At 39.2% G+C, this 26,249-nt stretch overlaps 1 protein-coding gene across 3 annotated transcripts in view; it reads left to right on the forward strand.

Moving 5' to 3' along the window:
* Arid5b (AT-rich interaction domain 5B) overlaps positions 1 to 26,249 on the forward strand; it is a 183,396-nt gene that overhangs the window by 149,734 nt on the left and 7,413 nt on the right. For all 3 annotated transcript variants that reach the window (XM_048338849.1, XM_048338850.1, XM_048338851.1), the window contains 2 exons: positions 7,448 to 7,545; positions 23,708 to 23,906. In XM_048338849.1, the coding sequence (XP_048194806.1) occupies positions 7,448 to 7,545; positions 23,708 to 23,906 (297 nt within the window). The remainder of the gene's footprint in view (positions 1 to 7,447; positions 7,546 to 23,707; positions 23,907 to 26,249) is intronic.

Below are 26,249 nucleotides of genomic sequence, written 5' to 3' on the forward strand. Positions count from 1 at the left end.
AGTCTTGTCCTCTCTGCCCTCCATATATATGGCTATGAACAGAATCAACAGAATCTGATTATTTTTGTTTGTTTGTTTTGAGACAAGGCCTTGCTCTATCTCTCTCTCTCTCTCCCTCTCTCTCTCCACACACACACACACACACACACACACACAAACACACACACACACACACACACATCCTAGGCTAGCCTTAAGCTCCAGATCTTCTTGCCTCAGCCTTCCAAGTGCTGGGATTATACTTGTGTCACCACACATGGCAAGAATGGATTTTAAAAGAGATTTCTACCTCCATCCCTCCTCCCTCCTGTTTTCCCTTTTGTCTCCTTCCCTACCCTTCCCTTGGGCTTCCTTCCTTCCTATTTCCTATTGCCTTCCTGCTTTCTATTAGCCTGTAGCCAGTTAAGTTTACCGCTACATTCCATCTAAGCTATGGACCTGGTAAGTACCGAAAATATCTTCCTGCTGGCATATTTTGATGAATAAAATGGGGAGGGGTTAATGATTAAAATTTGAAGTCAGCCCACTAAAGGTACAATAATATCTAGAGTCTGAGAACTTGAGTTGCCATCACACACTTAGTGGAAGATATTTATCTTTTAGAATGTCTCATACCAGAAACTAATGCAGACTTGTTTGATTGAGAGCTAAAGAAAAGTTTAGAATCTTCTAGATCAGTGGCTCCTCAAGGCTACTTGAGAACAGGACTCTTGTGTTTACCAGGTAATTCTGTGTAACCTGCGTTTTATGTGACCTCTTTTATCCTAGCCAGATAATGTTAGCTCCAAGTCAGTGATAAGAACGATTATTGGGGCTGGGGATATGGCCTAGTGGCAAGAGAGCTTGCTTCGTATACATGAGGCCCTGGGTTCGATTCCCCAGCACCACATATACAGAAAACGGCCAGAAGTGGCGCTGTGGCTCAAGTGGCAGAGTGCTAGCCTTGAGCAAAAGGAAGCCAGGGACAGTGCTCAGGCCCTGAGTCCAAGGCCCAGGACTGGCCAAAAAAAAAAAAAAAAAAAAGAACGATTATTAACACAGCCTGCTGAGCCCATGGCACTTACTTTAAACTGGGACCTCCAGCAGTGTGCCAAGAGTGGTAGTACAAACTTAGAGCTATTTTTATTTGAAATAATGACAAGTATAGGTCTTAAATTAGCCTTTATACCAAACAGAATCCCTGCTCTGTTTCAGTTCATACCTTTATTTCACAAGTGAGGAAACTGAGGCACGGGGTGTGGAAATGAGTTACATAGGTGTTCCTCAAGTTCTGACTTACTTAGAATTTTGTGCACCATTTTTTCAGTCTACATAGCATCCCTGAGAGGAACGAATTCATAAATGATCATTTCTTATGCCTTCCATTCCTAGCAATTTCTTTATTTATGTGGAGCGTTGTCTGTTATATTTGCAGTGATCTTTTGGGGCATGAATCTGATGTCCTGCCTTTGTTAACCTCATTTTTCAGTCATACTTTGTACCTAACATGGGCTTTATGCCAAATATACTGGTTACTAGCTGGGATTTTTAATCTGTTGCTAAAAGAAAATATGTGAGTTTAGGAGACAGATCAAGAAATCTGTGTAATGAAAATATTCAGAATAGTGAAAAAGAAAAACGAAAAAAGCACAGTAAAAAATTTAGATATATTACTTCTGCTTTTAACTCGTGATTGGATAAAGACATCTCCTTGGAATTTTTTTCTGGTTATAAAGAGCAGCCATCTTAATTGGCTTGTTTTTGTTTGTGGTTATAAACTATTCCAAACCTTCTGGTTTGAATTGTGGATTATGGATTATTTCATTTCAGTCCTTCACTACCCTCAAATTGAATTTAAGGAAAAGAAAAAAAAGACAAGCAGAAGTTTTATTTTAGGCCTTTCCAGAAGTTGACTAATAACTATATGCAATAACTATATCTCTTAGCCTCCTCTGCCTTTGCTGGAAATGCATACAGTGTCTCTTTATTTTGTAAATCTATTGAGCACATTCAGCTTCCATAAAAACCCATATTCTGGTGTGTTGATGAATTGACAATGAGGTCCCTTCCTTCGCAGTTGTTTACCTCATTTTTCCTTCGAAATAGGTTAGAGTACAAGTCACCTGTAATGGAAGAGGCAGAACACGATAAAAGCTTTGCTCCTAAGCTAAACTGCCACTCAATCCGAATGAGCAGATGCATCTGGAGAGTAGCCAGGGTATTACCCGATGTAGCATAGGGAGGCTGGTTTGATCAAGTGATTTACATTTGGCTATTGGATGGCCCTCCAGGCACAGTGTTTCCAGAAAGGATAGATTGGAGAAGTGTGTACTGAAGAAATCCTTATAGAGACAGTGGCTGACACACAGTAGCACCCTCTGAAGTGTTGATTACCAGCTCCTTCTCCTCCCACTAATGAAACAGGATCATGATTTTGGTATCTGAAAAAGGAGGTCACTGGTCTCCTTGCTGGAAGGATTCTGTTTTTGACATCAAATATTGGCTTTGACATTGTCTTCAAGACATTCTCCTGAATCTAACCCTAGTTTACTGGACAGGCAAAGCCTCTGGCTTAATTCATAATTGTTGAGGCCAAAGATGATGTCATGTAGTTTTGAAAAGCTCCAGTTCCTGGAGTACTACCAGGAAAAAAAAGTCATCTTCCTTGAATTCAGTCCACCCTCAAGGTGTCTTGAGAAAGAGGCTATTGCTCTGGACAGGTCAGGCAACACCACGTGCAGGAAATAAATGCTTCTCTTGCTTTCATTTCCTATACATTTGTGAGCCATTGGAAGAATTTAAGTCCACAAAGTTTTCTGATTGCTACTTCTTTACCTGCCCACCACAAATATCAGCATATTTCATCCCTACCTCCTCAAAGGTAGCGAAATCAAAGCTGCAAAGGCATTGGATACAAATAATAATTTTTCCATAAATGTTGTTAAATAATGGGTTCTTTTCACCCATTAAAATTGTGGAAGGGACAAATTCCTTTTCTGGTCACCACACTTGTTTTCTCATCTAGGTTAGGGACAGTGGAGACTTAGTTTTAGGCCACCTTTAAAATACAGCCTAGGTTCTAACAGTTGGTTTGTTTACCCAACTGTTGCCTTGATAAACAATGAAAACTTTTTGATCATCATAGGGGTGGAGTACTTTTTACACATCTCCTTAGCTGGTAACCTAAACTAGAGAATAAGATCACTTCAAAGTAGGATAAAGTGTTACTGGTATCCAGATGGGTTTATTTCACTTGCTGTGTTTTTCAGTCCGTTTTGTGTTGATTATATAGGGGTGTGCTTCCCTTCAAGGGCATAAATAGCTCTTTCTTTTCATGATATCTCCAGAGCTCTACCTCCTCCTCCTCCTCCTACTTCAATACCTCAGTACACAGCAAGTTATCCTACAAAGGGAAGCAATAATAGATAATGCTATCACAGTCCTGGTCATCCAAGTGAGAGCCTTGTAGGAGTGCTGGGGAAACAACCCAGGAGAAATACTTTTTGAATGAATTCAGCCATTTTCTTTCTTTCCTCCATCCTTTCTTCCCTTCCTCTCTTTCTTTCTTTTTCTTTCTTCTTTCCTTCCTTTCTTTGTCTCTCACCTATTTTCATTGTCTCTTTATCCCCCCTTTCTTTTTTTAAATTTAAATTTATTGTTAAGGTGATGTACAGAAGGTTACAGTTACATATGTAAAGTAGTGAGTATATTTCTTGTCAAACTTGTTACCCTCTCCTTCATTTTTCTCCCTCCTTCCCTCTTCCCCAACATGTTGATTTCCAACATATTGTCTTGTGAGTATCACTGTGCTAGGCAAGCAATGCTTGTGCTTGCTTTCGATTATTTCTTGATTGAGTTCTTGCATTTTTTAAAGATATGGTCATTTTTTTCTTTTGGAAATACAAAACTAGCCTTTTCTTGGTACCTTAAGAACTTACTATCATAAAGAAAAGAAACTAGTTGAGTGTTGGATGCAGTGGCTTACATTTGTCATCTCTGCTACTTGGAGAGTGAAATCAAGAGGATCAAAGACAAAAAGTTAACACAATCTCATCTCAACCAATAAGCTATGAGGAATGACTACATAGGAGAGTCTTAGTTGAGGCTGGTCCTGGGGAAAATGAAACACAAGACCCCATTCACCAAATAGCCAAACAGAAAGGGCTGGGGATATGGCACAGATGGTAAAATGATTGTCTAGCAAGTGCAGAGCCATGAATCCAATCCCAGTACTACAACAAACAAACAAATAAATATGGAGATGAAGAATAAGAACTCCATGCTAAGAAGAGAAAACTGTACACTTGAGAACACTCAGCAGTTAGAAAGAACATTTGATGACTCTCCTATTGAGGAAAATATCAAAGTGGCCAGGTTCAGACAGGTGGTCCAGTGAAAGTTGCTAAACAGAGACACTTTGTGCAAGTAGTCAGATCTTCAGTCAAAGTAAACTCTCACTGGCAAAAGCTGTCAAAATGCCCAAACCTCCTAGCTGAGGAACTAACACAGATACCCAGACAGCAGCATGTGGCTTGTTAATGCCCAGTGTTGCCAGCTACTGGCTTCTGGTTGCTATGTTTCAGACCTAGAGCAAGGCCCATTTGTTTCCTCAGATGGTAATGCATTATTTATTCCTATTATTCTTTCTTTTTGCCAGACCTGGGGCTCGAACTCAGGGCCTAGGCTTTGTCTCTGCCTTTCTATTCTCTTAAAGCCAACACTCTACCACTTGAGCCACTGTTCCACTTCCAGCTTTTTTGGTAGTTTAGTGGAGACTTTCTTGCTGGGCTGACTTTCAACCACAGTCCTTGGGTCTCAGCCTCCTGAGTAGCTACGATTACAGGCATGAGCCACCTGCTGCATTTTTTATTACTAATGCATGTCTGTCACTTCTGCAATAACATCCCTCTGCAATAGAACATCTCTTGTCTGCATGGTGGGTTGTTTTCACACAGGTCAGCAGTGGTCACTCTTTTCTATGACCTTTTCTTATGCTGTGTAATTTTGCTCTACATCTGACTGTTAGTTTGCTTTTGGTGTCCTGTGGCCAGATGCTGGAGGACATTCTTGTGTGCTGGGCCTGTTTTCATTGTTACATCCCAGCTGTTGGCCCAGAACCTGAGAAATGAAAGCTGGCCTATTGATGTTTGGTGAATGGATGCGCAAGTGGATGGATTCTGGTAGAATCAGGACTTCTCTAGGACTCAGTAGTGGACACAATATAGACCTTGTCTGCCAAGCAGAGAGACAAGTACTTGGCTTCAAGGGAGGAAGAAACCTTGGTTGTAATTCAGACTTTTAACAGAGTAAAGCTTCAGCACATTGTTAACCCTGTCCACCTGTTTCAATTCTTTCTGAACTCTTACATTCATTTCTTTATAAGGGAAAGGATCCAACACTAGAGGTGGAACACTCATAGTAAAAGCCTTGATTCCCAAAGTCATCTGTCTCCCTTGAAGGAAGAGGCTCCCTGTGTCACCATCTTGCTGTAGCATGGGTTATTTTTCATGTTGTTCTGATGTAGAGGTTGCTTTGATTCAGTAGAAGTCTGCTCTTGGTGCCATAACACCATTGTAGAGGTCTGGGTTTTGCTGCTCTGCTGCTGTGCCTCAATTCAATCAGAATTTGAATGTGAGTCCAATAATATGAACCTGCCTTACAAGCTATGGAAAGGTTAAATGGAATATAATATATCCTTTAGAAGCTATAGATTCTAGGCTCTATCGAGACACAAAGATGACAAGAGTGATGGTTTCTTCTGAATGATTTCAGGGACAGACCCTGCTGGGTCCCCCTGGGCTGTGGCCTGTCATCTGATTGAGGGAAAGTAGAGTGTGTAAAATAATGTAAACACTTAGGAGAGGATCATGTTTCTCCTTCTTTGATAGATGGCTCTCAAATAGACCAGTCCAAGATGGTATCATTTAAAGTTTGGATGAAGATTTAGTTAATAATATCATAATTATCCAAATAGGTATGTGAGTGTTTTGAAAGGGGTTTGAAACCAGTTATTAGAATCTAAACCAAAACTATAAATAGGGATGAATTTATTTCTGGTAATCCCTGCTAGTAGATGTGAGAGGGAACTGTGTGTAAGGAAAACCCTTAGAACCAATTGGTTCAAGACTATTTCATGGGAATGGGAGCAATTTTAACATTGTCTCCAGGTCCTACATGGGCCGCCTGAGCTGGGTTTATGAAAAGGAAGGGGTTCTTTTTATTTCTTTTTAATGATAATGGTCAAGGTGCATTCATCCTGTAAGTTTTCAGGCCCACAGCTCCTCTCCTTAGATTATAATTGCAGAACTCCAGTACAAGTTAAACTTCCACCACTTGCTGACCTTTAGTCGCTTGGTGAACTCTGCTGGCCAGCACTGTGGGTATTTTTCAAAAGAAACTTTCTGCCCTCATTGTATTAAATGCCACTGGCACCTTTACCACGCCCTGTCCCCCACACATGCCAGTAACAGAGTTTTCCTTTCACCCTTTCATTTAGCAATGTTCACAAGGATCTCAGAACTTGTCCTATCTTCCTAGTTTCAAGGAAACACTAGGCTTGCTTGGATGTAATTAGTAAATGGCATGGTTTCTCCCCCAAATAATCAATTACCAGATCTTGCATCTGATATTTTGCAGAATCTTAAATTATGTATAAAAATAAACTCTAAGTATTAAACCAAGACTATAGCATTCAGTGTAATCTATTATCAGCTGTTTGGTTTTAGTCTCCCATCTCAGTACTATACATTGTTGAGCAAGTTAGCTCTGGAATATGTTAGCTTTCATGGGATTTGATCAATATCTCATTTTCCTGACCTAAGTGAATGAAAATAAACAGCTTGTGTCATACATAGTTTCTGATTTTGGTTTTGTTTTGGTGGTTAGAGAAACTTGCATTAAAAAAATGTAGCTAGAGATGACTGAATTCCTCAGCCAATTTAACATTTTCATTAATCCATGCGATAATTTTAATTAATGTTGTTAAAGTAGGTATTTGTTGTTTTTGTGAATCTAAAATCAGAAGATACAAAAGAATGGTTTGGTGAAATCTTTTCTTTAACCTATATACACAACCCAGGGCAGCCATTGTGAATTTTTATTTTATTTAAGCTGTAAACTAAGATGTAACTTAGCTGAAATGTGGCTTCATTTTGATAATCAGGTAACACAGAGGAGAAGGTTCTGGATGATGGGAATAAAATAAGCTACACAAATAGCCAGAGAGATGCCTAAGTTGAAATGCACCGTGGGTGACAAAATCTAGAGCCAAAAGTTGGATTCCATTTATATTGTAAAGTGAGATCTCACTATATAAAACCATAATCTCCCCTTAAACTCATTTGGACCTGTGTGTTTCTGGGTTTCCAGAACAGACTGTTCCCTTCTGACTACTGCATATGTACCAAAGCCTGGCACTGCAAATGTCTCATGATGTTAGATTGAATTTCTCATTGCCATTCCTTTTCAGATAACAGCCCGCCGTCAGTGGAAACATATTTATGATGAATTGGGGGGTAATCCTGGGAGCACCAGTGCTGCCACCTGCACCCGCAGACATTATGAAAGGTAAGAAGAAATCCCTTCTTGGAAAGTCTTACATTAGAACGATGTTCATTGGAAGATAAGGCAGAGGAAGTCTAAAGGACCTTTTAGGAAACAGAAAATACCCCTGTGATATTTTACTTTCCATGTTGCTTTGTGATTTTTAGACAATATGGCCTTTTCTAGTTACAGGGAGTAAAATTACATATTCTTAGGCTTTATCCTTTGAGGCCTGTGTGACAGTCTTCTCCCTCCACCTGCTCTGGTAAGCAGGGATCACTCAGGATATTTGCTGGAGGCTCATTTAATATGAGCTCTTCCAGATTCTCAAAAACAATGCATTGCAGTGTTGCTAGGGGGTTAACATTGAAGAGTCAGCTTTTCTTAAGATGGCACTTGGGCCCAGATAAGATCTATTACTGTGTCATCTCTCAGGACCATGCTTATGACCCAGGAAATCTTCTAGAGCCAAACTCTATGTGGCTTAGTTTTCTAGCAATTTCTGCCTATTTCAGAAAGGCAATGAAACTTTCTCCAGGAAGGAATATGATATCATTTCCTATGAAGATTATATCCATAGGAGTCTTCCTGTTTTGGTTTAACACTGTTATTTCAGGGCTGGGAATATGGCCTAGTGGTAGAGTGCTCGCCTCGTATACATGAAGCCCTGGGTTCGATTCGTCAGCACCACATATACAGATAAAAGCTAGAAGTGCCGCTGTGGCTCAAGTGGTAGAGTACTAGCCTTGAGCAAAAAGAAGCCAGGAACAGTGCTCAGGCCCTGAGTCTATGCCCCAGGACTGGCAACAAAAAACAAAACAAACAAACACTGTTATTTCATTGAAAATGAGTCGGCAGATCCATTTCATATCCTTGTTCTATGCTTCAAGGCCACACTGTAACTTTTTTAGATTGTACTCAGGTTCCTCACCAACCAGCACTTCCCTACAGAATCATGGATGGACTCAGCTTGGGAGATCAAGTACAAGGAAGGGTACTAGAAGCATTGCTTTTGATAGTGGCCACACATAGAATGAACACAAGACGCATCTAGGGAGCTGACACGCAGACTGTTTCACTTGCTAGTTTGAGAGTATGGAATTTATTAGTGATTTTTTACAGTCATTCACATTCATTCCAGATTCAGTCTGGAGTTATGACATACATCTTCATGTCAAACAAGTACATCTCAGGTTACGCAGCTTAAAGCCCAATTGGAGTTTTGTCTGTGCTGAATTTAACCCAGAGCCTCAAGAATATGGTTATTCGACAAAAGTTAGGGTGCTTTTGTAGAAATAGTGAGAGTAAGTTGTATTGGTATTAGTTTGTCATAAAAAAATTCCCACAAAATATTTCCCAGAGATTATCTTGGCAATACTATGGTACAGAAGAATTTTTGAAAATTGATAATATTCAACTTACTGGTCTTTATAAATATTGTTTTTCAATATAGAGCATCAATGTTTTAAATATGACTTAGTTTGCTCAGTATTTAATACAAAGGCCTATGCATTCGCACATTGCTGCTGATCTCCTTGTACAGTGTCTCTTCAGGGGAGTATTCTGTAAATAAAGTTAGAGTATACCATAGGCTGCTTGGTTTTTTAGTCAAGGCTTTAAGGAGAACATTTTCACTAACAACATTGTCTGTAAAGTTGATTTAATTTTGACTGTGAACATTTCTTTCCTCCTTTCCCTGAGCCACCAAACTAATAGGACCTAATAAAAAACAAAAATTGAGAAGAGAATGTGTCTTACCTGTTAGCTAGTGCACCTAGTTGAATGGATAAATGCATTAACCAAATGAATTTTACAAAGCATCTCATTGTGAAAAAATAATCAGATAACATTAGGAATGGTGATGGTGTGTGTGTGTGTGTGTGTGTGTGTGTGTGTCTTTGTGTAAAATCATTCATGAATTTTGTGAATAAAATAGCCTGTATTAAAGGAAAATCCAAGATACATTCTTTTGAAGGTGATACATTTTATTTCATAGTCTCCCTCTTCCTGGAAAAGAAGATTCCCAAACGCCTTGAATCAGTAATTGGAAAATTTTAATAGAGATACCACACACAAACTTTAGTAACTATTAATCATTATTAAAAGATTTTATTAAAAATCCTTCCTGGTTTTTGAGGATCAGCCTAGACATTTCACAAGATTTGGGCTTCCACCAGATGAAAAATTTCCAAAACTAGGTTATTTTTCAAAATCTAGCATTTGTTTGCTCGGTATACTTAGTCGGCGGCCAGTGAGTAAATAGAAATGACAGCATATATTTAACAAAGAAAGCTTACTACAGGGAATCACATAAGCAGGAATTGGTGCAATGCACTTCATCCACATGTACATAAGAATTCCAAGTTCCCCCTGGCTGAAAATGGAGAGAAGAGGTTGGGGTATGACCACCTAGAAGTTAGAAGATTGTGTTTTGCCAAACCAGAACTAAGGGGGAACCACCCAACCAGCATTTATCCTTCAGCAGCTGAGAGGAGGAGCTGTAGAGAGTTGGACTCTGACTGAGGTGGGGGTTCTCATTGGACACTGCTAGATCTCAGAGAACATGCACTGAAACTGTTCTGGTTTTTCTGAAACTAAAAGAGGAGCCAACTGCTGTGCTCAGTGATTGTTGGGTTGGCACTGATATGAACTGTAAGGACCCCTCTCCCTTCCCTCTGGTGGCAGAATGTCATAAAAAAGACAACAGAGAAAGATGACATGAGTGATTTGTAAGTCAGCATTTCCTCATTGCATCCAGATCATGATTACCTTCTGATTAGAAGTAAGGGGTGCTGTACAATTCATAAGAATTAATTACCAAAAATATGAGGATCACTGATTTACTTTTAACACTATTGTTATAATAATGTCATTCTTGATCTTTGAGGAATCACCCATAACCACATGTGTGGTAAGGAGAAGAAGCAGGGAGTCACTGTTCTGGAAAACTTCCTTTTAATTGATTCTCCCAGAGAACGTTGAGTCCTGTCCAGGGCTTTTGACCAAAGAAGAGATTGAACTTGGGTCTCCAATTGCTTGATGATGGCATATTCCATTCATTCTTGTTAGCCACTGTCTTCACAAACACAGAGGTGACTAGATTAGTGAAAGACCACCATTTTCAAGAAGGCTGGACAGTGATAGTACGGGGCAGTGATACGAACTTTGTAAGCAAGTAACTCTGAAAATGCCATTGGAAATTTGTAAAGCCATCTAAAACCAGTTCAGATGGCGTCTTGCTCTTTTTCAGTTGAATAGAAAGTCTCGCACCTTTTACTAGTTCCCTCCTCCACCTTTGTTTTCCTAGAAGCTGAAAAAAAGAGTGATCTTCTGTGCATTATCCACTGATGTACTTTTTTATGCAGTGTGCTTCACGATTCCAGTAAATGTTTTCATATTACTACATGAAGAAAAAAAAATCCAGTTCCTCAGTAAAATGTTACTTGTATATTAGTGGAGCGCTTTCAGTTTATTAATGAGTGTAATAATGAAAGTGCGGGCTGTTGAAAAGAATCAATGGGTGTTTTTATTTAAGGCATCACAGAAATGGTACAATTCCTGTGAATGCATCTTTGTCAGTGAAGGCCCGACTCGTCCAAACTTGCCTCTGATTGGTTTAAATCAAATAGGTCCAAGCACTTCATAAAAATGTCTTTGTCAGCCTGGTTTTGCTTCCAAACCTATTCATCTCTGTCAGTTTTTAATATTAGTACCAGGCTCCTGGCCATAGTCCATTAGTACTGTATTTAATTGCTCATGTTACAGATGATTACCAATATAAAAAGCATTAATGTTTTCCCATCGCAAAGCGGTTGCTACATAGATGTCTGAAACTCAGCAAAGCTTATAAAATGTCCTTATTCTGGACATTTGTTTGGGATTTAAAGATAAAGTTACTATAGATTATAATGCAAAGAAAAATGCTTATATCCTCCTGGACAGTCCTAGTTGAACATTTTCTCTTCTTGTCTAACTTTCTACTTAAGATGCCCAAATCAATTTCTTTTATCAGTAAAGGGACAAAAAAAGCAAAATGGCTGCTTTTATGAAATTCTCTTAGCTTGATTTTTCTGGAATAGTAATTCATTTTTAATGCTTTGTTTCACATGCAGATTTCTTTTTTCTTAAAAAAAATGTTTTTGAAGCACAAGTAAAGGAGGGGGAAAACCTTTACACAGAATACCAGATTACTGGTTTTAATTTTCCCGAATAAATTAAATGGTCTGTTTCTGAGAAGCCCATGAAGTTGTTATTAAGGATTTTAAAAGGAGCATTAAGGCAAAAGAGTACTTTGTGGTGTGCTTTTCTGAGTATGTAGAAAATCAAAATCATAAACAAATGTATTTCTTTGTGAGGAAAATGAGCAATTACACTTCATCTTTTTGCATATGTAATGCCCACTTTCAAATTCTAACCTTCTGCTTTCCTCGTAAGAAAGCAGCACCCCTTGAACAAGACTGTATGGAACAGGCAGTTTCCTTCACAGCGATTTGGGGTGAGCCATACCAGGCCAGATGCACTTGGGAAGAAATACAGCAACAGAAAGCTAGAAGGTTTTCCTTCTAGCCTTCTTTCCTTTGTTTGCTAAAGGTGATAGGAAAGATGGGTGGGCGGCTGGTGGGAGGGGGGAGGCTTCATGTTCTGAGTAAGATTAAGTATGTGCTGAAAAGGTAGGCCAAAGATCAATAAGGTTCTAAAGACTACTCATCTAATCATACTAAGGCAAAAGGCCAAGGTCTATTCTAAGTGAGTTACAAGGTAACTTACAGTTCTGTTCATGTCCAGGACACAATTCCACGTATTCTTGCTTATTTGCTCATTTTGACATGCGTGAATGAGTGTGTATGTGTGTGCGTGCGTGCATGTGCATGCGTCGTGTGCACTGTTTTAAAGTCTTGAACTCAGGGCCTGGGTGTACTTCCATAGCTTTTTTCGCTCAAGGTTGGTGCTCTACCAGTTGAACCACTGCTCTACTTCTGACTTTGTGGTAGTAATTGGAGATAAGTCTTACAAACTTTCTTCTCTGTGCTGCCTTCACACCACAATTTTCAGATCTCAGCCTCCTGAGTGGCTATGATTGTAGGCATGCATCACTGGCACCCAACTCATTCTGATACTCTGCAAGCTAATAAATACATGACTGAGAAATTCACAGGCAAGATCATGGAATGTTACATTTGAGAGGTCCCTTGATACCCCTTTTCAGACCAGTACAACTCAAATTAATTTTCCTGACCTGTCCATGAACTATTTTCTACTAGCCTTTAAAGTACTTAATGAGTACAGCAATCACAAGTAAGCTTTGATACATATGTGAGGAATTTACCAGAATTGTTTTATGTCCACTGAATCTAGTAGGAAATCGGGGCTCATGTTTTGTATGCCTCTTTTTTAAGTTCAATTTTTCTATCAACTCATTTTGATGATATATATATATTATATATATATAATAAATATATCAGTGAGCAACAGATAGGAAATGTATGTCAATTAGGCCTTCATTCAGACCCTTACTGTTGATGTCATCAGATATGGGACTCTGTGGTTCTTGACCTTCCAGGTCCTTGAGATTTCTTTTATGTGACATAACCTAGCTTTACATGTATTGCTTCCCATATTTCTGACAATATTTTTCATATTCAAAACTAACCAGGCCCATAATGAGACTGTAGCTTAACAGCCTGCCAGGTTCTCTGACGACTACGCTTGACACAAAGCTGCTTGCTTTCTGCTTAAGCCCCCATGGTGGTAGGAGATTTTGGAGGGAAAATCCCTGTCCAAGGCTGTCTTCCTTCAAACCCTTTCACCTGTGCTTCCATGAGCCTTCTTTGGCTGCCCATTGGCCCCACCTTGCCTTTGGAGGATGAATTGTTTGACTTCCAGATGTTTCTAGATGCTTGGCAATGCTCCTTTCTCTCTCCACGTCTATTCAGCCAAGCCTCAGAGCACAATTTATGGGCCTTTCCCAACTTGGCTGCCTCTAGTTTGTGTCACTCAGAATACCCAGAGCTACTTCGAATGTGACATAGTACTTCTCTAAATGGGGGCAGCACCATTCTCTCAACAGAGACTAAGATTGCCTTTGAAATTGGTGAGGAAGCCCTTTCCCAGTGGCCTGTTCCTTTAACTTGGGAATAGTAGATTCGATTACCCACTCAGTTTTTCTTCAATACTGCCCTTAAGAGCCAGTGGGCGTTTTTTGAGCATCTACTTCATGCAAAGTACTGTTAGGGGTGACAGCAAAATATTTGGAATAGGACTAGAGGACATTGAAGAGATGTCTGTTCTACCAATGCTGTGGCAAAGATTGCTAGGAAAACGAGTGCTGCTTCCTGTCAGCTAGGTTCAGATTCTTTCTCTACATGGCAGCCCCAGGGAACCACCCCCAGCTCACTAGAGCTAGAAAGCAAAGACAGCTATGATTCCTGGTTTATCTAACTTATTAAATATGGCACATAATCTCTACTCACATGGAAGAGAAATAAAGAGTTAAGGCTATCAAAAGCAGCTTGTTACTGATAGAAGTAACAGATTCAACAAAGATCAAAGAAGGAAGAGAGGCTTCCCATCTGAAATAGGAATAGTCTTCCTGGAGGATCTAGAATTGGAACTTAAGGTTGACATCATGCATTCCCTCATAAAGAAATCTCTGATCACATTAAAGAATAATAAAGACCATGCATCCCAGAGCAAGGACCATGTGATGAGACTTTTCTTGAAATTTCTCTAGGAACTTCAGTGTACCATAGTGAGCATGTCAGGAAATAAGACCTGAATGAGCTAAATTCAATGAGCTACACAGAAAGAGCAGTCCCCTGTAAGACAGTAGGGACTGTGTAGATTTCTAAGGTGAAATTTCCAAATTATGAAACACCAAAGGCAGAGATGTAGCTTCCCCTCTCAAGGCCTATTTCCACACCTGAACTCCCATGGGTACACTGTGTCCATCCTTGCATCTCCTCTCCAAACACTGTCTTGTTGGTGGGGCCGCTCTCTTGTTCTGCCTGCCCTCTTGTACTCTGTCACCAGACACTCTCCCCCAACCCACAGAAGTCCTGCTGTCTTTTTATCAAAAGTCAGCAGTCCAGGAAGCCAAATATAATTTTCTCAGGCTGGAAAGAGTTCACTGCATCTCACCAAGCTTGTTCTCCTGAACTTGGTCATGTAAGTCCCCTGGGCCAGCATGGTTCTCCTTAGCCTCTGTGAAGCACCCCACCTCCCACTCCCACGGCCACCCCCAGGATACTCAGCAATTTCATACACCAGGGCTTCACACACTATTGCTCAGCATGCCGAAAATTCTCTGATAACTTTCCAATACCCCAATATTTCCAGAAACTTTGAAAAAGAAAAACAAAGCTCTAGCCAGGCCGAGTAGAAAAACTGGTTTCTGTTTTTTGGTGTGTTTTTTTTTTAAACAAAAACCTTTATTTAAAAATGCTTAAATTTGCCTCTAAATGTAACATATAATTAATAGAAGTTAGAGTTTACACTGTTCAGTGTAAAAACACCCTGAAGGCACACACTAATACAGTTTGTCTATCATGCTGTAAACTACAGCAAGTTCTTTGTTTGACCCTCCCCCCCAAAAAAAACTTACCAGACAGCAGTTCTTTTCCTTGTCAAGCTTCTTTATTGTCCTGTATTTGTCCCCACCCCACCTCCCCCTACCCCTTTGGGCCTAACCATAGTTATTTAAGAAATTTTACAGGTCCCTGTGTTTTATTGATAGTTTACATCAAGCATGGATTTAAATTTGAGAGTACATGAGATATCATAGCCCCTTTTCTTTGTGATAAATAACAAGAGGTTTCTACGTATGATTTTTTTTGTCCTCGGGGCTTTATCATTAAGATTAAATAACTGTACTCTCAAGCATGCCACTGCACAAACATCTTTTCAATTATGTGAGTAACAGATGCCTTCACAAAGGAGCTATTGAAAATTCAGAAAGCATGTTTCCAAAAAAGAAAGGCTGGGGGAAAAAAAAAGGATCAGATGACAGAAGAATGTAATTGTTTACCATTAAAACATATCTTTAACTCATCCACTGAAAACCCTCTTGGAACATTTTGTTTTTGTACATGTTATTACAAAGTTTGGCTAAAGTCATAAATGTTGTGGGAAGCTGGTGAACACTTCAGAAGCTCTAGAACCAGTGGTTTCTAACACACATCAATTCTAACTTAAGTGAAAAAGCTGTTGGCCTGTTGTTGGTTTTTTGTTGTTGTTGTTGTTTCATATAGACATGCCTGCTTTCATTTGTGTGGCTTACAGCCCATTGAAAACACTATAGTTCTGTGTGTTTATTATTTTTGAAATAATGTTCATCTGCTCTTGAAATGGATCCATGTAACTCCATTATGAGTTTGGATTTTCTCATTGGGAAGAATAATTGCTGTCATGTTTTGCTGGCTGGCCCTGTGAAGGGCTAGGTGCTGTTTATGGTTTGTTTTCTCTGTTGTGAGCACGTATGTTAATCCCTAGAGTATAAACTCAGCTTCCTTAAGCCCATTCCAGCTGTCTCCAATATGGTCTTCCTTTGAAAGGCAGCAGAATAACATCATGCTACACACCCTTGGAAATGGAAGGGAGACACCACCGAAGCAAAGCCATTGAATAGCTCTTGTTAGGGGGACCATGGGAAACTCACAAGTGGTATGATGAACCCCCCTATGGGTGGATTTCATGCAGAATATAATTCTTGAGCTTCTCTTATCATTGCAATATTAAGCTGGGCTTGATCTAATTAGATCTCACCTCTTGAAGAGTTGTGGCATGGCGATTGAGGAAGATTGTAATGGAAGTCATGTGCACAGTCCTCAACCCATGATGCTGCTCCTGACGTGGTGAGCTCTATAGAGAATGACCACCAATATATTCCATAGGCCTACTGCCTCTGAGAGATGGAAAACATTCACTCTGATCTCTTAGACAATTCCTTTAGGAGCTGCAAATTTTCTTCACCTGAACAGAGGTGTTCAGTATCTTCCCTATGTTCATATTTCTCAGATAATAGATGAAGATACACAGTTACAAGCTGAGCTGAAGGCAGCTTGGACTAGTAGAGGCTGCTAGAGTTGTGCTTAAACTCAAACTTGGGGATTTAATAACCATGGGCAATTGTCTAGTCACTTAATCATTTAGCTCTGAATGTCAATTTTGTCATCCATGAAATAATATAGTAATATATTAAAAATAAATGTAAAATAATAAAGTGAAATATTTGTAGATATCTCATTCTGCAAGGGTTGAAATGTCTGGTATCAAAGCGGTATTAATAAGGACACACACACACACACATATATGTTGACTACTATTGATATAATGCCTGATCAATATGCAAAAACACTTGAACACTTGGACTAAAAGTGTACTTGAATGTCCTGGCGGGTGCAAAGACCTGGATTTAATCCCTAGCGCTACAAATAATCTCTCTCCTCCCTCACCTCCCCCCCAAAAAAATAAAACAGAAGAGGAACTTCTACCTGCTCACTCACCCTTGCCTCTTTTCTACAACCTTAAAGTCCATGTAACACCAGTTCAGGGAAGTCATCCTTGACCTGCCTCTCCCACACTCACATACCTTTGTGGGAACCAAGTCACTAATCTTACTGAATCCTGATATGCTATATCTTTCTCTTCACTTAGGGTCACAGTAATTCCAAGATCATGAAGGGAGATGTCAAAATTCTTATCTCTGGGCCTAAAATAAAATTCCTTTTTCTCTCCAGTTCCAGGAGGAAGCTGGTGAGGGTAATTAAGCCTGTCAAAAGTTTTCTTCATTTGTGGGGGATTTTTTTGATGCTGGTGATACAAGGGTGTGAATTCAAGGCCTCATACTTAACTACCATTTGAGCCATGCCCCTACCCTATTCTGCATTAGTTACTTTTCAGGCAAGGGTCTCATGCTTTTTTTTCCCCAAGGCTGGCCTCAGACCATCCTCTTGCTAGTTAAATCTACGCATAGCTGGGATTATAGACATGACTCATTCACCAACCCTTCGGGTTCAACTTCTCCTCTCATTAGAGCGAGTAACAGAGCCCCCTGGCAAACAGGTCATTTTCCCAGGGAAGAGAGTTTTTCTGACAAGTGGCCATTTTCTGGTTCTTGATAATAATGGACCCTGTACCTTTATAGTATGTTGGCACAGAGTACAAATGATGCCATTTACACTTACCTTCTTTTTAAAAAACATAAGTGTGGAGGGAGGGTAAAGTCAAAGAGGGATGATGAATGGAGAGAGGGAGGATGGACTAAGGCAATCATAATATTCAGTCTCCATATGTGAAAATGGAATCAGAAAAATTAAGGCGATGGGTAGGATTGGGAGAGATGGTAGGAAATGATAAAAGGGATAACATTGATTATGATGCATAGTACTCTTAAATTGACATCTGACATATTGAATTGAAACCCCTTTGTACAACTACCTCATTTTAAAAATTAAACAAAAATATAGATTCACACAGACCCATGCTGTGCAATCCTACCATTTTCTTGACTCAAATGGCTCCTGCCAGGCATATCAGCATGTCTTTAACCTCCATGATTTGAAGCTCAGTCCAAGCTCAAAACTTTCACTTCCCACTCTGCTCCTTTAAACAGTGACACTAGAGGCCTTGTTCGCAGCTCTCTTGGTTTCTGATATTTCACTCCTCACATTCCACACATTATATTTTTCTTCCCCACTCAAGTTCACACCATAAAATGGAGAGTGTTAGGAGGAGACCATCTCTCTCTCCAATGGAGCTTGGCATGTAAAAAGAACAGGAACAAAGCAATCTGGTTGCTATTGTGTCCCAGTGCTGTTCCCACTGAGGAAACATGCTCTTCTCTCCACACATTGACATCATTCATAGGTATGGTGTATTTGGCTTTTGACTGGGTACACTACTGTCCAAATGCTCTTCTACCATTTTTATAGTCGTGGTCTAGCACTTTGAGAGGTGAGCACTATGTGAGATTGGAAACTTTTTGTATTTCATCTTCAGGAAGGAAAAATATACCTTCTATTGGCTCCATATTTGGTGAAAGATTGCTTCCCACACTTTACAGTGAAGTTATATTTTCAATTTCTGGCTGTGAAGGAAAATGTCTGGCCAAACCTTAGAATTTATCAACCCTGGAATCAACTCAGAGATGTAATGAGTCCATTTGGGATCAGATCAGGTCCAAAGCCCCAGTGGAAACAATATGTCATTTCTTTTCTATACACACACACACACACACACACACACACACACACACACACACACCCCTCTAATAGTGTAAGAGTAGTAGCAGCATTTTTGACCGACCATGTACACCTATTTCCCTCTGCCCTTGAAATACTCTGCTCCAAGGAAACCATCAAAATATCCAAACTTGGAATTTTTCACTGGCTTAAAATGCCATAAAAGTACCTATAAAGTAATTGAGGTGAACTCGTGATTCAAATACAACTGTAAAGGTTTCCCACTTCTTTCTTTTCTTTTCATGAATTGAATTGGTTCCAGACATTATTATAATATCCTTTTTCAGAGTTCTATAAATAGATGAGTTCTTATTTCTCCTCTTAAGCACCGTTTGCTAAATGTTTTGGCCCAAAAGTTCAGTCATTCCATGCAAGCATTAATCAATACAGGAGACATTAGTGGTTACTCATTCAGAGGAGATTTGACATTGTTTTTCCTCAGCTTACAAGGAAGGGCAGGGAGTGGTACCTCATAAAGATGAAGGGTCTTTTCTTCTTTTGTATAAGATGCAAATGTTGAAAACATGTGTGATATACATTTCTCTAATGTCAGCCCGCTGCTTTGTGTTGTGAAAGAGAGGCAAAGCCCTGGAGGATTTTAGACTTTGTAAATATAAAATTATCTGCCTTGGTGTTTAAAAAAATAATAAAAGGGACAAAGAGTTGGCAGGTTGCCAGATTACTTACATTACTGTAATAGATTTGCTGACCTCTGACTTGTGCTGTAGAGAAATGTATTGAATTTTTTATAATATCAGATGAGGCAGATCTAAAAAGCTAGTAGACTGAGCACCATTATTTAACTTGAGATTTAGCAAAGCTGAAATCTTTTCAAACCAGCAATTTCATATATGATGATAATTTACCAGCTCACACACTAATAAATCAAGGGTTATAATGCCATTGATTGGTTAATTTTAACTTGGGTTGATTTTTAAGTCTCCTTTATTTTAAAAGGAGGAGAAGAATGAGAAGGAGAAAAAAAGAATCTTGCTTTTCACAGTGACTGAATTTAATAAGAATCTCTGTGATAGCAAAAGGCTCCCCTACTGTTTCTGCTTTGGGGTGGAAAATGTTATTCTTGTATTATTCCTAGGGAAAAATAAAATCTCATGCTGCTACAAATCTTGTGCCTATGAAAAGATGTTATTTTTAATACATGATGGCTCACCTATTTCAGATCCATTTAATGGCATCATAAATAAGCATTTTGCTAATCTGAAATGTGAAATCTGGATAATAATAAAGACCCATTTATCTACCCAGCTTTCAATTGCTCAGACTAGATGTAAATCAGGAGAGGAGGGGAAAAAAATCTCTCTAGATTTACTAATGAATATATTGCTTAGCATGCTCAATACTTTCAGCCTAATACCTAATACCCAGCCTGCATTCCTAAGAGATGCAGGCTATTGAAAGTCTGTCTCCAGTGTAATGAATTCTTTTGGGGCTGGGTGTATTTTTATTTTCTATCTATCCAGTTTGGAAACTGATTAAATCTTTGTAGCATTAAAAATATCTGAAGAATAATCATTCATGAGGCATATGCATATTGCATTATACTGGATTCTTGATTTAATACAAACCTACACAGCCTCCTGCATTAGGCAATGCTGATCTTATATTGGCTAATAGTACGACATGTATGTGGAATGTTGAAATGTTCAGAAATCTTTAATAGCTTTCATCCTTTTGTACTGTAAAAACTTCTAATAATCAAATGATAAGATCATATCCTGTGGGGTAATTGTGTTGTACCATGACAGGATAACTGAAAAAACATTCAGTGAAAATGACACCAAACGGAAATCGCTCTATGAAGCAGCAATTGTTTGTGTGCTGTGTGAAACCCAGCCCTGTTCTTCAGAGCTTAGCTGGTCATATTTCTACTTGTTTCCTTTTGACTGCTGCCTTTCTTGTTTTATTTTGGGAGCCTTTTTTTCCCTGATCCACTATAATTATCTTTCAATGATTTAGCAGGGGGAAAAAAAAACATTAAGTTGACCTTTAGACTAGAATATTCTATCTCTCTTTCTCTTCTCTCTCTTTTTCTCTCTCTTTCTCTCTCTCTCTCCTCCCACTCCCTTCCTCCCTCCCTTCCTCCCCCAACCCCCCTTTCTCTCTCTCTCCTTCTGTGAGCCTTGAACAAGCAGAACTTGTGTTGGGATTCAGTTTTACCTTAGTCATGCCTCTTTCCAGATACAAGAAACATTTAATTCCAGATTTCCTGCTTCTGGCTTTAGGCCTTTGACCGGCAAACTGAAATTTTTTTTTTTTTTTTTACTTTTGTCAGCCTGCCAGCTGCTGAGTTGAGTGAAAAGGAGGGGAAAAAAATACTAAAGGAAAACTAAAAAGATCCAAAATGAAAATGTTGCTCTGCCGCATGAACTTGAAAAATTGTAATATAAAGTTAAAGATTCCTTGGTCGTCCTCTGGAGAGCAGAGTTGGCCCAATCAATACTATCAGAGCCAACTGGGGTTCCTCTAGGGTCCCCCAGTCAGTTCTCTCCTTTTTCCCTCATCCCCCTCCCTACACTCCATTGCCTCCCTCCCCACAATGCAGCAGCGTCTGTCCCTCAAGTGTTACCATCTCTATTAAGTGAATGGAGCTGGGGGAAGGGTAGGGAGGGTGGTGTCCACAAATGGTAACTGTTGGAATACCCAGGCTTCTGAGCTCCTTGGGTTTCCATGACAACAAAACAAAAGTAAAACAAACCTATCTGCCCAACAATAAAATATGTTTTCATTAAATTCAATTTAAAATATTTTTCCAGTTTTAAACATATTCAATGCATTTTGCTCCCGGGCCCCCCCCCCCAAAAAAAGAAGAGGAACCTGTGCCTGCCAATATTAGAAGGAATAAAGTCCTTGGTAGAACAAGGCAGAGAGAAAAAGTATGAGAGGAAAAAGAATCAGGGGGAAGGTCGAGGACTTCACAGATGAGACAGAGTCAATTCAAGTATGAACAAGATTGCTTTTTCCTCTCTTCTGCTTAGTTATGCTTTTTATTATATAAACATTAGCTGCAATATTACAGTGGGAAGCAGGTATCTGGCAGCCATATATTATTTTAGTGTGTCTGCATAGAGAAAGCAGTTTCCAGTTTGAGCAGCTGTAACATGTTTAAACTCAGTTTGTAATGGGATCTGAAGATAACTATTCCCCAAGGGCTGTGTTGATCTTCATGGCTGGCCCACTGCCAGTTATGGGGCTCCAAAGTATTATTCATGCCTCCTTGTCCGAGCATGCTCAGTAAATGGATTTGGTTTCTAATATACTATAAATTTGGATTTGATTTTCCCACAGTTTACTTGATATGTTATCAAACAATGAAATACTTAGGATCACGTCTTTACTTCCAAACCTGAACAGCTGTATGTGTTTAGGTAGCTGAGATCCAGAATGCGGACTTGGAAACCCATTTTAAAATAGCTAACAGTTCTTCTAAATCAGGGAAGTTTTTGCTTGGGTTTAAAATATAAATAAATAAAAACTAGGATTCCCAATACTTGAACAGATTTCTTGTTGTCTATAAATCAAGTACATCTTCTTCATTGAGTCAACTTATCTTATTTAAAACAAATTATGTTGCCGTATTAAAGTTCATATTTTAAAGGCTGAGTCTTGTATTAATCCCACAGTGAGTCATTAATCATACCAAATGCATTATAAAAACTTTAATCACTGAAGTTGAAACTGAGATTGTAATGCAATCCGTGCCTTTTAATTACATCAGCTCTTTTTCCCGTTCAGATCAAGAGCTGGTCGCAAAGGGAACACAGATTAAAACCAGAGCTGTTTGATGTTTCTCTTTTTAAAGCAATTTTATGCACTTTGTTTAAAAAGTTATGTAATTAAAATGCTTGAATTTTTCAGCCCTCTGATTTTTGTGGCTTCAGTGGTTGGTCTGCTTCCTTTTTGCTGGGGCCCTCTTTTATATGGTACTCCCTTTAAATATGGCCATCTTGGCCACACCCAGCTTGTCTCTACTTGCCCTTCTAATCTCAAGTGTTGGGTCTACATTTAAAGATAAATAAAATTTTTAAAATTGAAAATAGGTATAATAAGATTGCAAATTCTAGCTCTAATGAGTGATGTGACCCATGAGCACATTATTTGATCTTTTGGGTTTCAGTTATCTCCTCTGTCATAAAGATAATAATAATAGTCATCATCACCCATGGAATTGTACAAAGTTCTACATAATATACTTGGGCCTGTACTATTCTCTCCTAGAATATAATCTTTGAGTGTGTGGTTCACTGCTATGTCCTGGTGCTTAGAGAACTTCTTGTCACATAGTGGGTGCTTGATAAAGAATCAATTTGATTGTTGAGATGCTGTTGGCACTCAGCCATGGGCTGTTATAATGTCTTCCACTGTAGATGTTTCTATTGCTGTCCGTGGTATACAGATCTACAAAACCAAAAGGAAGTTTGTCTTGCTGAGAGATGTTTAAATGATCAGATACTAATTATTACTAACCAAGCACACTGCCAAACTGTACAAGAACTTTCCAGCATGCATCCATATGATGGAGTCATTCAACAAGTCAATCATACTGTATAGCCTCTTCTACCTGTACTTTTCTTTTCTGGTGCTTCAGTTACCCAAGCCACAATTGAAAAATATTATGTTGAGTCATTCAAGAAAGGGGGGGGCACATCTATGTAACTTTTACCTTGGTATAATGTTATAACTGCTGTATTTTATTATTAGTTATGGTTGTTAATCTCTTACTATGTCTGATTCATAAATTAAACTTTATCAGGTATGTGTGAGTAGGAAAAACACAGTATATAAGTAGAATTCAATCCCCTCCTTGGTTTCAGATGAGAGGAACTACAGATAAGAGGAACTGTTTTACTGAAAAAAGAAAGCAAAGTTTTATAGTGTTGCTGCTCCTGAGTTGGTCAACTGATTTGTCATCTCCTCTGTTCTTCATTTAGATTAATCTTACCTTATGAAAGGTTTATTAAGGGAGAGGAAGATAAGCCCTTGCCTCCAATCAAACCTCGGAAACAGGAGAACACTTCACAGGAAAATGAGAATAAAACAAAAGTATCAGGAGCCAAACGTATCAAACATGAAATTTCAAAGAGCAAGAAAGAAAAAGAGAATGCCCCAAAGCCCCAGGATACAATGGAGGTGAGTAGCCATGCTCCTTAAAAGACCTCGGGATGCCAGGTTTTCTAGAATCCAAATCTGTAGCTGGGCTCCTACCTGACTGGTGGCTGGGTTACAAATTCACAAAGTCTAACCCTTATGGTTCCTAAAAGAGCACCCTCATCCCTACAGATTCTTTCTTTGGGTTGAAAACTGAAATGCAACACATGGTATGGAATGGGATCGGCCAAGTATAGAGTCTAGGAAGAGGAGAACATTCTGGACAGAACTGATAGCAATTGCTCAGACTTTGAGCTAGGAGCAAACACAACAGCCTCTCTAAAACCAAGGCATTCCATTCTGAAGAGGTGGCTCCTTGACTACTCCACAGCTGTTTGTCTGAAGAGATAGTGTGACTTTGGAGGGTTGAGGGAGGAGGGCAGTAGAACTTGCTGTGCTATGTCTCTGTAGGACTCTCATGAAAACTTGAGAAGTGTGTTTCACTCCCATAATTGACCTCCATGCCCTAGCCCCTGGTTGAGACCAATTTAGCAAGATCTTAAGTACATATTGTTTATAGGGGAATTTTGAAGTGGTTCCTCTGAAGCCATTATTATCTCTCATATTAACAGGTAGTTTCTGAACCTTTTAAAACAAGCCCCAGCTCCCACAGCCCCCAACAGCTCTTTAGTAGAAAACCCATTACTGTCAGTGCAGAGCTAGTCATTGAGGCTGGTCTGGGCTCTGTTTCAACATGAATTTTAAAAACTTAGCAGCCACATTTGGAGACAGCATGTTCTAGGATTCAACCCCCGAGGGAATTTTGGTGCTGATATTAAACACCCTCTAAAAATCAGGTTTATAATGAACACATAAGAGACTCCCTAATTAAACATTAGTTTCACACACACACACACACACACACACACACACACACACACACACACACCCTGAACTAGATTTTAATTTACTCTACAGACTTCTTACTTGTAAGAAAATAATACTAATACCAAGAGGGGAAATTTAGTTTTTGTGTATATCTTTTATAATTTATCATTCTTTTAAGTATTAGTAACATAAAAAGGAAGGGGGTGGAGAAAAAGCAATGCAGACTTCTAAACATCTGCAAGTTTGTAACATAAATGGCCAAAAGCAAGGAAATTCCATGTTAAGGCTTACATTCCATTCTTCCTTTATCCTGTTAGCCTGGTGATTTATTATAGGGCTCTGGATCAGTGAGTTCTACTAGATACCATATGCAAAATGCTGCCAAAGCACAAGTGGACAAACTGAGAGCTTAGGGGCCAGCTGAACTCTGAATGCTCCATTTGCCGAATGAAGTTTAAAACAATTGATTTGTGAGCTTTAGGAGGATCCTTAGTTCATGTGTGGAGTCATCAGCTAGAGAAAAAGATTATTCCTAAGGGACGAGACTTGCTCCCCAGAGTCAAGAAAAACCCTGTCAGCTCTCGGGTCCCTATTTCCCAGAGACTAACTGTTGTCTTTCAGGGAATGAGTTATAAGTATATGGAGTTTCAGTTTGTCTTGTAGAGTTATCCATAGTATCCAGGATGTCCCACCACTTTCAAGATTCTAGTAAGAATCACTTACCATGTCTAGGAGAGACCCATGCTATTGACTAGATATATTTCTGACGTGACTGTCTTTGGAGATTGGGGTTTAGATTGAATTGTCATTTTTGTTTTTGTGGTGTTTTTTTTTAACTTTTATTGTTGTGCTTTTGTTTGTTGCTTTTGTGCCCGGCCTGGGGCTTGAACTCAGGACTTGGGCCCTAAACCTGAGCCTTTTTGCCCAAAGAAGTGCACAACCACTTAAGCCACAGCTTCACTTCCAGCTCTTTGGTAGTTCATTGGAGGCAAGAGTCTCACTTACTTCCCTGTCTGGCTTCCAACTGTGATACTTAGATCTCAGCCTCTGGAGTAGTTAGGATTACAGGCACAAACCAGTAATGCCCGCCTTATTGGTGGTCATTTATTTTATATGAAATGCTGAACTCAATGGAGACAGGAGGGATGATAAATTTCTTTTAGTCAATTAGCCCATCTTTAGATATTTGGATTGCCCACTGCATAGTATGAAGCTACCATTTCATACTTAACATCCTGAAGTAGCTCATAAAAGACTACTTTGTAAAAAGAGCCTTTTGCCCTTTTCTGCCTATCTTTCAAAGCCCCCAATCCCATTTTATAACCAGAAGTGTAGGGCTGCAGTATAACTGAAGGCCAAGGTCACAGAAATGTCAATGGAACTGAGTATCTCCCAACCATACTTCAAACTATAGCACCACTAGGGTAACAATTAAATGTAATTTGCTTTTGCACTTACTCATTTTTCTTGTATTTTCATGTAACAAGAAGCTCAAGA

The sequence above is a fragment of the Perognathus longimembris genome, chromosome 2 (assembly GCF_023159225.1).
Source record: "Perognathus longimembris pacificus isolate PPM17 chromosome 2, ASM2315922v1, whole genome shotgun sequence".
Taxonomy (NCBI): domain Eukaryota; kingdom Metazoa; phylum Chordata; class Mammalia; order Rodentia; family Heteromyidae; genus Perognathus; species Perognathus longimembris.